Source organism: Rhamphochromis longiceps, linkage group LG14, assembly GCF_057381845.1.
Source record: "Rhamphochromis longiceps isolate RC_006_pf linkage group LG14, R_longiceps_female_GT1.1, whole genome shotgun sequence".
Lineage (NCBI taxonomy): Eukaryota > Metazoa > Chordata > Actinopteri > Cichliformes > Cichlidae > Rhamphochromis > Rhamphochromis longiceps.
In genome coordinates, this window is record NC_140570.1 from 26013362 (window position 1) to 26028434 (window position 15073).

Sequence of the window (15073 nt, forward strand, 5' to 3'; positions counted from 1 at the left end):
AGAGCAGTTTTCTCCCCAGGCAACTGGGTAGGGCTACCCCTCTCTCTTTCTCTCTCTCCCTCCTCCTCCCACTTGCGCTCTCTGTCCCTCACTCTCTTCTTTCTCACTCTCTCCCTCCCCTTAAAAATCTGTGCTTTTGCATGCTATTTCTTGCTCTCTCCACTCTGCACTTTTCCTTTATGCACACTCTCTCTCGCTCGCTGTAGTAAGAACAGAAAGCTTCCTCCATATTACTGTGAAGTGGTAGAAAAAGAACTCCAGTTCTGAATCTGAGGTCTGCCCGTCCTCTCTCAGCTCTCTCCCTCTACAGTTTATCCTTGTTTTCATAGGAATAATTTCACTCATTTCTTTTAACAGATTTTAATGAGGTTACCAGTCTTGATGAAACCTTTGCGAGCATGAATAGTGTAAGACTATTAGATGCAATACTTACATGTAGACTTAATCTGTCATCCCAAGGAGCTCATTAGTTTCCCCTACCAGAATGTGAGGATAATGATTTCTCCTTTGTATTCGAGGCCCTTTGTGTCGAACAGGCTTTGGTTTTCTGTGTTGCTGAACTCATTCTGGCACACTCTGTGGAACAGTGTATACTTAGGTCCATCTTGCAGATGATTGACCCCAATTTTTTTTCTTTTTTGTGTATGTGTGTGTGTGTGAGAGAGAGAGAGTCAGTGCTTGTGTGCGTAAAGTGGGTTAGAGTAAAAGGCACTTGTTGACATGGTATTACTTTTACACCTCTCCCGAGTTCGGCTAAAGGCTTGCCTTGTTGGAAACCAAAAAGGAGGGGAGCATGAAAAGCTGAGAAAAGAGAGCAGTTGGAGGGGTGGGGGGTGGGGTAGTGTGGAACTGTCCAATATATCCTTTAAAGTTGGCCTAGGCAGTGAGGCTTGGAGGATTGGTCTCCATAAAAGACGGTGGTTTCTCTCTCTCTCTCTCTCTCTCTCTCTCTCTCTCTCTCTCTCTCTCTCTCTCTCTCTCTCTCTCTCTCTCTCTCTCTCTCTCTCTTTTTTCTTTTTTCTCTTTACTTCTCAAACCCTCCTTCCCTCCCCCCAAAGCTGGAGTAAGAGTACGACAGTAAGACAGTGCCCTGCCAGCCGCTCTGGCAGAGTCATCATTCTTAGCAACGCTAAATCACTACCTCCACTAGCTAGACAAACATGTCACACTCATAGACAGAAAGAGAGGAAAGAGGGATAAAGCCATGAGGGTGATACTTGGTGACGAAGGCAGGGAGCAAATAACGGGCTTTGGTTGTGCACACAAGTAGGGGAGAGCCTAGTATGTGTGGAACTGGGGGTATCACTTTGAGATTTTTTGCCAGCCCAGAGTTCATTAAGGACCGTTATTGAGGGCTAGGGCTGGGCTGGAGGCACTGGACCAACTTCCAGAAGAGGATGATTTGAAAGGGTTTAATTTTGGCTGCACCCCAGGGTTCCCTCCCCCTCTCTGCTGGCCTCCACATGGAGCAGAATGATGCTGAGTAATTTAATGACTGCTTCCTTCATTTGTTCAAATTTGTTATATATGTTTGCTTCAACAGAGGAATAATGCTTTGTCCTGTCATATGTAGTTTACTTTGTGTATGCTCCACTGTGTGGATACTTTGACAGTAGAAGAGATCTGCCATGGTATAATGATGGAAGTAAGATTAGCAGGTATCAACAAGTGTTCTACACAGACAGGGCTGGATACATTCTCAAAGCCTTAGTCTGTGCTGCTCATACGATGACCAAAATAAACCTGTCTGTTCTTAAATTGTCATCACTGATATAGTGGGGTCTTGTGCATTCTGCCATTTGTAGCATGCCAAATGCTTTTAAACACCCAAATTACCTGTGTGGGTGCGTGTCTGTGCACGTGTGTGTTTGCAAGTGCATATGTGCATAGTTGGTGCTAATAGAATTCTGCTGTCCAGCTCACAGCTGTGTCCTGCTGATGAGTCCCAGGAGGCCCCAGCATGTGTCTATGGTTACTATGTTGAGGCTTCAGCATGAAACCATGTGTAGATCATTACTCTCCCCTTCTCTCTCTCTCTCTCTCTCTCTCTCTCTCTCTCTCTCTCTCTCTCTCTCTCTCTCTCTCGCTCTCTCTCTCGCTATCTTCTAGCTTGTCTTGACCCCCCCCCCCTTGCCGTCCCTCTCCCGTCTCTCTCCACTTCCCTTTGCTCTGCCAAAGCTCCAACTTATGCCACACTATGCTTGTCTACGGCCCAGCCTCTGTATCTCGTTAGCCAAGCCAAATGGGTATTTCAATACAGAGATTTGTGGAGCTCTAGCCTATGTTTACAAATGGGCTTATAAGATAACTATAGTGTGTTATTGCAGAGTCAGGAAATGCAAATGGTTTACTTTGTCATTGCACAGTAAATACTGAAACCTTTACTTTGATTGTATTGTATGTTTTGCATACACTCACACGCACACACAGCGATTCTTTACAAGGCCGATTTTGAATAAAAGCAGACAAGATGACAATAGATTGAAGGACAACTTTTTAGAATAACACTGTGTTTTGCAGTGATATTGTTAAACTGAAGGACTCTGACAGTGGTCAGAGTTAAATTAAATCTTTAACAAACAATACAGTTATCGGTTGAATTTTATGTATTTCTTCTTCATAAGTTGCATCTTTAATGCATTTCACGTGCACAGTTTTTTTACTTCTGTCTTGCCATGCCCCACTTGTAGACTTACGTGTGTGTGTGTGTGTGTGTGTGTGTGTGTGTGTGTGTGTGTGTGCGTGCGTGTATGCGTGTGCACACTTGTTACCAAAGCAACTAATATTATCACTTTGTATACTAGTGATTACTTACACAGAAACATGAAATACATGCAGCATGAAATACAAACAGTGTGGAATTGCAATACATAGATGATGTACAGTTAAATAACACTATAATGATGTTGCAGTTGCACACAAATGTTTATTTAAAAAGTTATTTGGTTTAAAGTAACATAACCATCTCGAGAAAAGGTGTGGGTATTTGGAACGTAGAATCCATCTTGGAAGTCAGCTCCCAGCCTGAGACATTCCCACACACAGGTCTGACCAGTCCTGGACATAGGCCCAGCTGTCCTTATCCTAATAGTCAACCCCATCCCCCATGGAGGGTTCACTGCAAGCTGACGTTTACAAGGTCTCCTAATCTGCTGAGAGATTGATGAGCCCTAATCCAAAACGACCTTCTTGTTTTTTCCCCAAAGCAAATTGCTTTGTTTTTAGTTTCACTCTTGAGCATTTTTTTAAATATATACTTCATAGTGGGTTTAGCTCAGGTTTGGTCCTGAACATTGGTGTCAGCATTTTCAGACATGTACACCCTATGTCTGTTTAGGGCTTTATACTTGCCTGTATATGTCTAGTGTCCATTACACTGAGATATTTTGTGTTTATTATGTGCAGGGAGTTACTCTGTACCTGCACTGCCAGGTCCTGTCCTACACATAGACACACAGGCAAACTAAAGCCAGCTGGCTTTGCAGATAGTCTGCCATCTGTTCTGATTTATGTAAGACTGTTAACCCCGGACTAGGTCAGCTCCCACTAGCTCACTAGCACAGTGTTAAACTAACAGAGAATAGCTCTCCTTTCACCTGTTTAAAAATTGTGGAGAAAATTGTAGGTTTGAACTGTGTGGGTTTTTTTTCCCCACAGTTTATGTTATGTAATGATGAGATAAACTTTTTTTCACACTTTGAGCAATATTTTTAATTTCAAGTTGAAAACATAACTAAACAATGGCATATGGTCTGAAGTACGACTGTAAAGTATTAGAGATACATAATTATATGCTTATGTTTATGAAAAAAGTATGTGCATTGTGTGCTCTATATAACAAGGCCAAATAGGGTTGTAACTGCATTAAATACAAGTTTGTTAATGGGTCACAGAGTCTGTTTGACCCATTAACACATGTGGCAGTTACAAGTTTTTTTCTAAACGCTTGCTGCAAATGTGTCAGGACCGTCCAAGATGAAGGGCTAGAAAAGCACAGAGAGTCTGAAACTCTCATGCCCCCCTTCTGATTAGCATGTTGTTGACTTGCGTTAGGGCTGGGGGGGGAGCAGAGAGCGGTCAGAGCAGATATATTTAATGCTTGTGAAGTAATGGGGCTGAATCAGCAGATAGCTCCACTGGGAGCCATTAGCCCAGACCTGTGTCATTAACCCTTTCCCTACACTTTCAGGTACTGTAGAGAGACAGAAATTCAGTGGCACAGAGTCGCACTTTTATTTTTTCCTTTGACTTAGTTTCTACTGTTTTATTTTTTATTTTATTTTATTTTAGCTTTTATGTTTTATTAGTATTATCATATTAATTTATTTTAAATATATATAGGGCAACTTTTGCATATAGCTCAGGAGCGATGTAATAATTTCTGGCCTTTGCTACATGCTAATAAATATATATTTTTGCTTTATTAGTCATACACTGCATGGTTTCAAGAGTAGATGTAAAAGATTGAGTATGTATGCCTGGTCTGGTTCATTTCAGTTACAGTGAAACATAATGGTTTTCAAAAAGAAAAATGTATCAATGCGTTGGGGGGGTTTTCCACTCTAGTTTTGCCAGACAAGCCACTTTTTTTGTGCAAACACTCACATTTTAACCAGGACACATGTAAATATGCAACTTACTTTTGCAGTTGTGATAATTAGTTGCTAATAACAAATAGAAATATCTCCCCATGCAGAGTAACCTTGATATTTTGACTTTTCTTTCTGCCACAAAGCTGTCGTTGTTAGAAAGCATGGTAGCCAGCTTAATTCAAGCTGAACACCGGCAGTGTTTCAACAGCCTCCTTTCAAGCCTACAGGGAATAAGTATTTGTCATTAAAATAATGAGCTACTAATTTGTGGGAGGATGGTTTTTTGTGTTTTTTGTGTTTTTTTTTTTTTTTAAAGGCAAGAAACTGCTTCAAAAAAGTAACAGGACAGAGTTAGTTATGCCTATTTAGAAAGAAAGACATATAGAAAAGGCATATGCAAAATGGTTACTTTAACAGAACGTTTGCTCCAAGGCAGGAATGTCCTGACTTTTAGAAGGCCCAACATTATTACCCAAACTTGTGCCTTTAGAAACAAGTTTGAGTCTGCCTTGAATCTAATTTTCTCTTAAAATAACCTTTTTGCAGTCGTCCCCGTGCCGGCTGCAGCTACAGGGCAACAATAGAGAGAAGGGGCAGGCCCACAACACCTGCCAGTCTTAATGGTAAACATATGTCAAGAAATGCCGAACGTGAGGAGGAAGAGAGGAGGAGGAGAGCAAGCGCACGCTCCTCGAAGAGGCCGTGCATCAAAAGAGTGTGTGCAGTCTTGTGTGCACTTACAGGTGGTTGCATGCTGCAAGCTAGGGTCTGCGCATCATCGCTTAAATAAAAATAGCCCCAAGTAGTAACACCAGCCAGCTAAATATGGTAAAGGTTAGTACATACTAAGTGTTGGAGCCAAGTCCTGGCCAATATTTTACTCAGTTACATCATGCCATATTTAAGTATTTGTCATGATCTTTAAGTTTTTATTATAATCTTGATCATTTTAGGTTATAATGTAATATGCTGTGATCCATAAATTAATCCTGCTTTGTTAGTCTGTTGTTGTTGTAAAGTGTTGGTAGATGTCGTAAAGGGGGTGTGTATTTGGCCCGCATGCGGAGGGGTGTGGGTAAAAGGTTAGGTAAGCAAGCAGGACGTGGAGCAACAGTTTTCTGACCGTCGCCGTTTTAATGTTATTTTTTGTTGTAACACAAAGGGAATATAAACGGAGCTCCCACCAGAGGCATTTGTTTTGTACCTTTCGATTTGTAAGGAAAATAAATGTTTTGCCCCTTTTTTCCTTCGCCTCGTTTTTTGCTACCGGAAGGCATCCAAGCGACTTAACAAGAGCACGAGTCAGAAACTTTACGTTCTGCAGAAGCGGCAAGGAAGGACCGAAGGTTGCCGCTATACTAAGGTTTATTAAACTATTTATTTCATGCTGTTGAAGCTATTGAGCCATTCCTTTTTTTCAAATTGTATTTTGCTGCTTATGATCCAGTTTCTTGTCATTTTTTATAAGGTAGTCTTCACCAGTAGGTCTCCAGGCTTTTTGAAGGCCTTTTTTGTTTTTTGCTTTTTTACTTGTGTTCATTTCCTGTCTTTGTACCTGACCATTTTTAAAAGAGAAATGTTTTATTTTTGTTAAGTCACTTAACCCTAATCCAAAAATTGTTCAAGCAGAAACAGCCGCCTAACTCAAAAGATGAACCAGTGTTGTTTTTACATAAAATACAGGTTAGCAAAAAAGCAATTTGTTACTATCAGCCTTTGCAAAAACACATAATTTGTTCCCCCTTTAGTTAAATCTATGAAAAATGCCAAGGATAACACAGTTTGACAGGCATAAAATAGTATTTTTCTATCCCACTAAGGTGATTCCCAAAGTGCTATTAGCTAGAAACTTGGCCTGGTGTATCCTAGACAAGTGGAGGTTAAAAAAAAATCTGTTTATCTGTTTTAGTGTCTGAAAGTTGTGTGCATAAGAAATAGGTCCTGTGCCGGGTGTTTGTTGGATTTATTTATTTATTTTATTTTCCTGTGAGATGTATCTGGCCCTTCAGTTTGCCAGAGCTTCAGGGGAAGGTGGCTGTCAAGAAGCCATTTTCAAGGAAGGGAAACCAGCAGAATAGGCTGAGGTATGCCAAATTACACAAGACCTGGGCTTAAAATCAGTGGCAACAGGTCTCATGGAGTGACAAATCCAAATGTGAAACTTTTTGTTCAAATTATTGTCAGTATTTACAGCGGAGGTACAACAGTGAGTGTCTACAGTCATCTGTAAAATGTTGTGTAGGCTCTCTCATGGTTTGGAACTGCATTTCAGCATCAGATTTCGATCCATCGTGCAATACTACCTGGAAAGCAACTGATTAGCAATAGCTTCATTTTTCAGCGTGACAGTGATCCCAAACACACTGTAAATGCAGTAAAAGCATAACTGTATAGACAAACACACAGGTGAACAAACTGGAATCAGTCATGGACTGACCTCTGCGAGTCCTCAAAAGTTGAAGCAGTGTGAAAGCATCTAACTAGAGAATGGAACCAAAGATAACTAACATCCAAAGAATGTCCTTCAAGTATTCTTGAAGGCTGATTAAAAAGATTACAGGAAAGCTTGCTTAAGAGAGTTCAGGTTGTTTTTAAAAAAAAAAAAAGTTGGTCACACCAAATACTGACTTCGAAGCGCATTAGAATTGCAGAAACTCTGTTTTTGCTTTATAGACTGTATATCAATTCATGATTACACATGTTTAAATAAGTTGCTGCACTTTATTTTCCATTTTCCTGCATCTGTTTCATAAATACACAGCAGTTTTTCTTTTAATTCAAAATATTTTTATTGAGTATTTGTGGATATAGTTTACAAAGAAAAAAAGAAGACGGAAACACAAACTGTTTACAATGAATACAAAACAAAACTTCTCACGTTGGTACACAGCAGTTTTTAACTGCTTAACTTTAATTTGTGTGAGTGTGTTTTCATCTGCATTGGAGTACACACCTAGACTTGCATACATAGCATTGCTGCTATGTGTAAAGTGTTTCATCTTTTTTTTCCTTTTTTTTTTTTTTTTTTTTGTATAAGCTCATTGTGACTTTCAGGGGTCTCACCCTCTCTCCCCCAAACCTCAGCTGAGAACTAAACGTCATGTCTGTCACCTTCCCTCTGACCACAAAGCTGCCCATTATGGATATACGGTGTTCAATGACCAGAGTGGACTCTGGCTAGATGACGGCCGAAACTCACCTTCCACATCCCACAGCCAAATCTTTATTTTGGCCTCTATACAGACCATGTCCTTGTCTGCGTGTTCTCTCTTGATGCTGTTTAACATCTCTCTGCACTAATCTTAAATCTCCTTGCAACCTTGTCAAGTAGAATTCTCAAGTATCCAGCAGAGTTCCACCCCTCTGGGCTGCAGTAAAACCATTTGCCAAATGTATTGCCACAGACTGATTCACCTTCCCTTGCTGCGCTCCCCCTTAATTGGGCTCCCCCATCTCTACTGTTCTTGTAGTAGTCAGTGATCTGCTCTCCTCTTTTTATTACCAGTCTCACATCCTCTTTAAAATCGGAGCACACCAGTCTGACTTTGCAGTGTATTTAAAAAAAAAAGAAAAAGAAAAAGAAAAGGGGGGGGGGGGTTGAACGTTTAGAAGTCAAATATCTATCGACTCTAAATTTCTGTGATTCTGTGACACTCTGAGACAATATAATTGAGTATGAGGTTAAACCTACTGCAGCCAAGCTAAGTCATCAATCAGACTGTGCCTGTCTTTCTTCCTTTTGCTGTATACAAACAACAGCACAGGATGCAGAAGGAGAGTTGTTCTTCTAGATAACCTCCTGCCTTGCCTTTAAGTCAGCTGGTTTTATTATTCTCGTATGGTCATTTTTAATGCAGGACTTTCTGTTCTTCTAACCAGTTTCTTGTTAAGCAGCCAAGTGTCAGAATTATTCAACTCTTTTCCAATAAGGAGAGAGGGAATAAATGAAAGAAAGGTAGATGAAGGAGATAAAGATGGAGTGAGAGAGTGAGCTTTCCTCTGAGTGCTGCTCTGGAAAAGATTTTTGTATCCCTGGTCCTCCAGGCACAGTCCGCTCATCTCAGGAGAGCAATAGGAGTCCCCCCTTGTGTCCCATAGTCAGACACTGGCTGACAACTCTTGACAAACCAGAGGATTTTCACCTCTATTACACACATGTACACATTAGAGCAACATGTGAACTCACACTAAATTTCTGTTGTCTTATTTCCTGCATTCGTATATTCATTTTGTTTAAACTTTTTTTCATTTCCTTTGCACTTTTACTCACACGCAAACTCAAACTTAGGTGCACACATGCCGTGTATTGCACACATATAAAAGCAACTCCCTCTTTCCACACACACACGCACGCACGCGCACGCACGCGCACGCACGCGCACGCACGCACACGCACGTGCGCGCTCACTGGCTCCAGAAAGAGTCAAATGGCTCAATGTGTTAAAAGCATTAGGTAAGCATGGATCCAGCAGTGCTCCTCAGGCCGATATCACATGTCCTGCTTCATTACAATCTGTTGTATACATTCGGCTTGATCTCTGACCCTCCATCTATCCATCGCTCTGTCTTCCATTCTCCCCCCCCCCCCCCACCCTCGTTTACCCCTGGTGTGCTTTAACACAGAGTGGGTCATCTCAAGATGTTAGCAGAAGAATAAATGAGTTCTGTTGTTATTGTAAATGCTGGCCCAAGCTGCTCTGCTTTGGAGCTCAAGCAAGAACGCTTTCACTCTTTTGGAAGAGAGGAAAACAAAAAAAATCTATATGTAAAAAGTATGTTGATTTAAAGAAAATGTAATTAATGTAATGCATAAAGGAAGTTGAAGCTGCTGAAATTAAAGGAAGAAGGGAGGGGAGAAAAAGATAAATATAAATTAATCTCACTTTAACAAACTAGCCTTTGTCCACATGGGAAAGGTCCTTTTTCCTAAAGCTATTTTGGGTCCTGATATGACATTAACTGCTGGGAGGGTGCTGACCAAAACCATCTGAGTGGTGGGTGTATGAGGCAGACGGGACCAGGAGAAGGAGAGAGATCAAAGCAGCTGCCCAGAAACCTGTAGCTTTCTGACTTTACCTCTACTCCTGTCAGAGGCAACGAAGAGGAAATAACGATACACCTCACATCCCGCAGCTGCGTGTGTGTTAGGCAGTGAACACACTGAGGCCTTTGCTCCAAGGTTCACCGCAGCACTTGGCCCACTGCACCACACCTGTCTCTCCATTGCAGGCAAGCAGGCAGGGCTAGGTTAACATTAGCACTTTTCTTCCCTAATAAGCAGGTTACAGTGTGAATGCATGCGTTTGTGTGGAAGACTGCAGCTAAGAAACTCAGGTCAGCCAGCTACTTGCGCTCAAGGCAAGAGAGGAGGTCAGGCACAGCTGTGGAGGATGAGGAAGGGGGACTCTAGTGGCAGAAGGGCTTATTGTGTGAGGAAAATTGGCTCTAGTTATTGTAGATGATGGATAATAGCAACAATTTCGATGTCACAAAACATATTCATTGTGCCTTTACCTACTACTCCATGGCCTTCAGAGAGATCATTCTGGAAAATAACAAACTGGATTTTTTTTGTCTGTTAGTTTATTCATTGTCTCAACAGAATCTTGCTGAATCAAAACATAATGGCCTTAGCCTTTGCTCTTATGTTCTATGCCAGAGTAGAAAAACAGGGGAGGTGGGCAGTATGAGGGGTGCCTTGACTTGGATAGTAAGGAGTTCCTTATCTCACAGTTGTGTCTTTTGCCATTCTTTACTATCAGACAGACTGTCTGATGCAGCACAGCAGACAAGAAAAAGTGTCATTATTTCTTTCTTTGCTCCTCTTTTCCCCATCCTTCTCAGCCCTGACTTTACTGAACCTATTCTCATATAAAGAAGGAAGAGATTTTGTTAATTAGCTTTAGTTCAGAGACACCCATAAACCCTCCCTCTTCTCCCAGCCCCCCATCAGTGTAGTCGATGAAAATAGCAGTGTATGTTTATGAGCGGTGCAGAGCTAAGTTCTCTGTCTGTGTCTCACGGTTCATCACTGCTCAATGACTGACTGGGCCTATGTCTTTCTGGCAGAGTTTATATTATGTGCACATACACACATATAAGCACTCACATGTGTGTTGACTTACTGCTTCTGCTCGCTAAACTTCACATTGTCAGTAGGTCCTAAACTGCCCCACAGGTAATTGTTTAACATTGTTTATTACTATCACCAACAATTTACCATTTCATTCTTCATCTCGCCCCTCTCCAGTGGTCCTATGCGTTGGAGAAGCCCAACACAGGAAGTGTGTTCAGCTTGGCCTGGTCTGCGGATGGCACCCAGCTGGCCGGGGCCTGCGGCAACGGACATGTCATCTTTGCCCATGTGGTGGAGCAGCACTGGGAGTGGAAGAATTTTGTGATCACTCTTACAAAGAGGAGAACCATGCAGGTAGAAAGATTACCTCATACAAATGAGTTTGTGTTTGCATCAAATTAGTTTTCCTTTCTAATTTAACAAAGAAGGTGATAAAAGACTGACGGAATCTAAAGTAAACCAAAAGACCAATATGTTTCAGTAACTTGTGCATAAATAAATGGTGTAATCATATACGTGTCCAAAAGAATCATAGTAAAAATCATTTTGTTTCTGGTCTATAATAAAAGTTGCTTTTCTGCTCTTCAGAGCTGTCTGTGTTTAAACCAAAATCATTGAAAATAAGCTTGCCTGTTAGGGAAAAGGAGTATGGATATTTACTCAAACACTTAACAGAGCCAACTCCGTTATGTTGGTGTAGCAAGAGAATTGAAAAATAGTGCAATGCTATCAGCAAACTATACAGAGGCGAGTAAATATGCTATACAGCGAAGCAAATGCCTCCCAGGCCTTGGCTAGCTGTGGCCATATATTATAGGAGGACCCTCCCAATGTGCCAGTGTGCAGCCCTGCAATGACAATGACCAGCCTGTCTCGCCACCTCCCTCGCTTCACCATTCTCTACTCTTTAAACTTGCACTCACCACAAGGTAGCGTTTACATGCGGTTAACACACCCAAGTGTACACACACACACACTCGTTTATTTTCAGGCAGGGACGCACACACACCTACAGAAGCAGGGTTACACACGTGTGCCAACACACATGTGCACCCATAGACAACTCTACCAAGTGCAGTTTGTGTAAACCAAACAAAGTTGGGTCATCAGCCATTTATTTTCAGCCTCGCAGGCGCTTCTCTGTCTCCCTCCTCCCTCTCTCCTCCTCGAAGTCCGTTTTAAAACTGCACATCTGCCAGTGGTTTGTGAATCAGCCAGCTAAATTTACCACCTTGCGGTCAAATGTTTTTTATTCCTGGTTGTGTTGCATGTAAATTTGGATTGCTGGAGGGAGCAGAGGAGGAAGATTTGTAAAGCTGTAAAAATAACCCCACCTTTCACCTGGTGCTGGAAAAGGCTCCTTCATTCATTCACACAGAGAGCTGGAGGGAAGTATTTATCTACGCAGGTGAAAAAATTAGTACCGACCGCTGCACGCACACACTTAAAACAGTAAGAACTGCTTTCCCTGTGTCCACAGCTGACCTACGTATACTTGGATTTACTGTATATAGTTTCCTGTGTATATTACGAATAACTACACTCCAATGTGTACGTGACTGTGTTCAGCCCTCTGCTAGTGAAGCTAGCGTCTTTCCTTTTTGTTGGGGTTTCTTTTTTTTTTGCATTTTAAATGAGAATTGTTTGCTCAGTAATATAAAGTTTGTGCCTGTGTCATACTTTCTGCAAAGTCAAGTCATCCCTACACTTTTTTTTCCACTTTTAAGTCCCCCTCTCTCCTCTCCTTTCCTCTCTTTTCCACAGGTGAGGAATGTGCTGAACGATGCAGTGGACTTATTGGAGTTTAGAGATCGAGTCATCAAAGCATCTCTGGCACACGGTCACCTAGTGGTTGCGACTTCCCTCCAGTGCTATGTCTACAAGTGAGTAGTGCTCTTTTTTGTCTTTTTTTTTTATCTTCTCATCCTCTATTCAAAGTCATAGTTTCTCATCATGTGCTTTCAGTATATTTTGTTGTTGTACAAAACATGCTCCTCTTTTACTGCGCAAAGCATGAGAAAAGTCTTTTGATTCAACCAGAATATACTGAAATCTCATGCCGTGTAGCTAGAAAAACCTACAAAAATAAAACATAACCACACAGAAAAAAATGGTTCTGATGGGAGGGAAAAACAACCAAATCTTACCAAGTTGCTGATTCATTTCAGGCTATTGTTACTTCATGATCTGTGTGTTTTGTAAAATATGGAGATGTTTTTTTTTTTTTGTTTCACTTCATGGAAAAATAATAGGATTAGGAACAAGGGAACATGTTCTGCAGACTTCATCCTATAATGATTGTTTTCAGGCCTGCACTCTTTATGCTCACTCTGCAGATTTATCTCCTCTCCATTCATTGATATTGTCTAAATATTGTGTCTTTTATTGCTTTTTACCCTTTTGCTCTGGGTCATATTTTTGCTTCTTTTTTTTTTCCTCATCTCTGCAGTTGTGCCAGATGTAGCACAGTTATTTAATGTCTGCGACTGTGCTGTTTATTTTTGCCAGCTCAAGAAACTGGAATACTCCTCTCATCTTTGACCTAAAGGAGGGAACAGTCAGCCTCATCCTACAAGCAGAGAAGTGAGTCTTTTTATTCCAGGAGCAAAGCAGCAGGAGAGAGAACAGGCTGTTGGATCATCTATCAGCTTCTCTAATGCTTCATTACTCTGCACTGGCCACTCATCAAGCAGCAGCCAACCAAGCGCGCGCACACACACACACACACACACACACACACACACGCACGGGCACATGTACGCACGCACACGTACACACACAGTCGGGTTGTGCTCTAGCTCAGCCAGCCCTGTCATACAATAAGGCTGAGAGTGAAACCACTGGGGGAAATTAGATTAATATGGAGTAGCTCTTGTGCAATACTCCAGTGCAGTGTCCCTGACACTCAGCATGGAGCTAAATAGATTACTGGCCATTTTGTAATCGCAGTTTAGATTGATGAGTCATACTGAGTAAGTTAACAGTGTGTTGCTGTTCAGTAAATGTTTAAATTACCTTCTTGTGTCAGTTGATTAACTCTTACCGTCTGTTATGTATTTAATTTTCCTGTTTGCTCCCCTTTATTCCTCACCATGTTACCTCAGTCGTATAATGTGTAATATACAGCATATACAGTAACTTGGCCTCTCTTGTCTCCCCCTCCCAGACATTTTCTACTAGTGGATGGAGCAGGGTTGTATACGTTCTCCTATGAAGGACGATTGATATCGTCCCCAAAGTTCCCGGGTATGAGAGCAGATATTCTAAATGCCCAGAGTGTCTCACTTAGTAACGACACCATAGCCATTCGGGACAAGAGTGATGAAAAAGGTGAGGGGAAAACTCCATGCTTACTATAAAATTTCAAAATCATACGGACTGTGCTTTTACTGTGTCCTCTTTCTCTTTTTCTCTCACAAGTTATCCTTCTCTTTGATGCCCTGACTGGAAAGGCTCTTGGTGATGGGAAGCCCTTGACCCACAAGGTTAGTAACCTGCTTTCTTTCTGACCAAATGTACTTCAGCAACAAGGAAGTTCTCTGACCACATCAGATTATTTATTTATTTATTTATTAAACTTTGATTATACAAAACGAGATAACTTTATGCTCACATGCCACTTTAATAAGTACACAGTGCTAGTACCCGGTTGGACCCCCTTTAATTCTTAGCAGCAAAGATTCAACAAGGTGTTAAAAACATTCATTAGCGATTTTGCTTCCATATTGTCATGATAGCGCCACACAGTTTTTACTGATCCATGATGCTCTTCCACCACACCCCAAAAGGGGAGTGAGACTGGTGACTGTAGAGGTCATTTAAGTACAGTAAAGTCATTATCATGGTCAAGAAATTATTTTGAGGTGCTTTGAGCTTTGTGATATGCCTAAATGCATTGAGTTGCTGCCATCTGATCAGATATCTGTGTTAATGAGCAGTTGAACAGATGTACCCAACACATATCTGCTGTTTGGACCTACATCTCGGAAGATACTTAAAATTATGTTATAATGCAGAGTGTTATGGATAAGCAGATAAGTGTAGAAATGTTTTTGGGTTTTTTGTCAGTGTGACTGGTTAGAATGCGTTAGTATTTGTGTTTTATTATGTGTTGATATGATAGGACATAATAACAGAAGCTGTCTGATGGTGGCTGTTCAAATGTGTGTTTATTTTTTCAACCAAAACACAGAGTCAGAGTGAACACACATTTGTTTAGTTTTAGTATTACACAGTTCAGTTATGTATAACGCAGCCTCCCATTATTGTGTAACAAGCTGTATTTATTATGTTTTCTACAGCCGAGTGAAAAGTGAAAGGTTTTTATGCATGCTTCATCAAACTGAAGCCTTTTGCTGTAGCAATAACAGTAATAACACTAATTGCAATTGTTTTTAATTAGATC

At 41.1% G+C, this 15073-nt stretch overlaps 1 protein-coding gene across 3 annotated transcripts in view; it reads left to right on the forward strand.

Annotated features, from left to right (window-relative positions):
• ift80 (intraflagellar transport 80 homolog (Chlamydomonas)) overlaps nucleotides 1-15073 on the forward strand; it is a 56199-nt gene that overhangs the window by 18650 nt on the left and 22476 nt on the right. For all 3 annotated transcript variants that reach the window (XM_085380920.1, XM_085380919.1, XM_085380921.1), the window contains 5 exons: nucleotides 10843-11022; nucleotides 12433-12551; nucleotides 13177-13251; nucleotides 13835-13998; nucleotides 14089-14153. In XM_085380920.1, the coding sequence (XP_085237046.1) occupies nucleotides 10843-11022; nucleotides 12433-12551; nucleotides 13177-13251; nucleotides 13835-13998; nucleotides 14089-14153 (603 nt within the window). The remainder of the gene's footprint in view (nucleotides 1-10842; nucleotides 11023-12432; nucleotides 12552-13176; nucleotides 13252-13834; nucleotides 13999-14088; nucleotides 14154-15073) is intronic.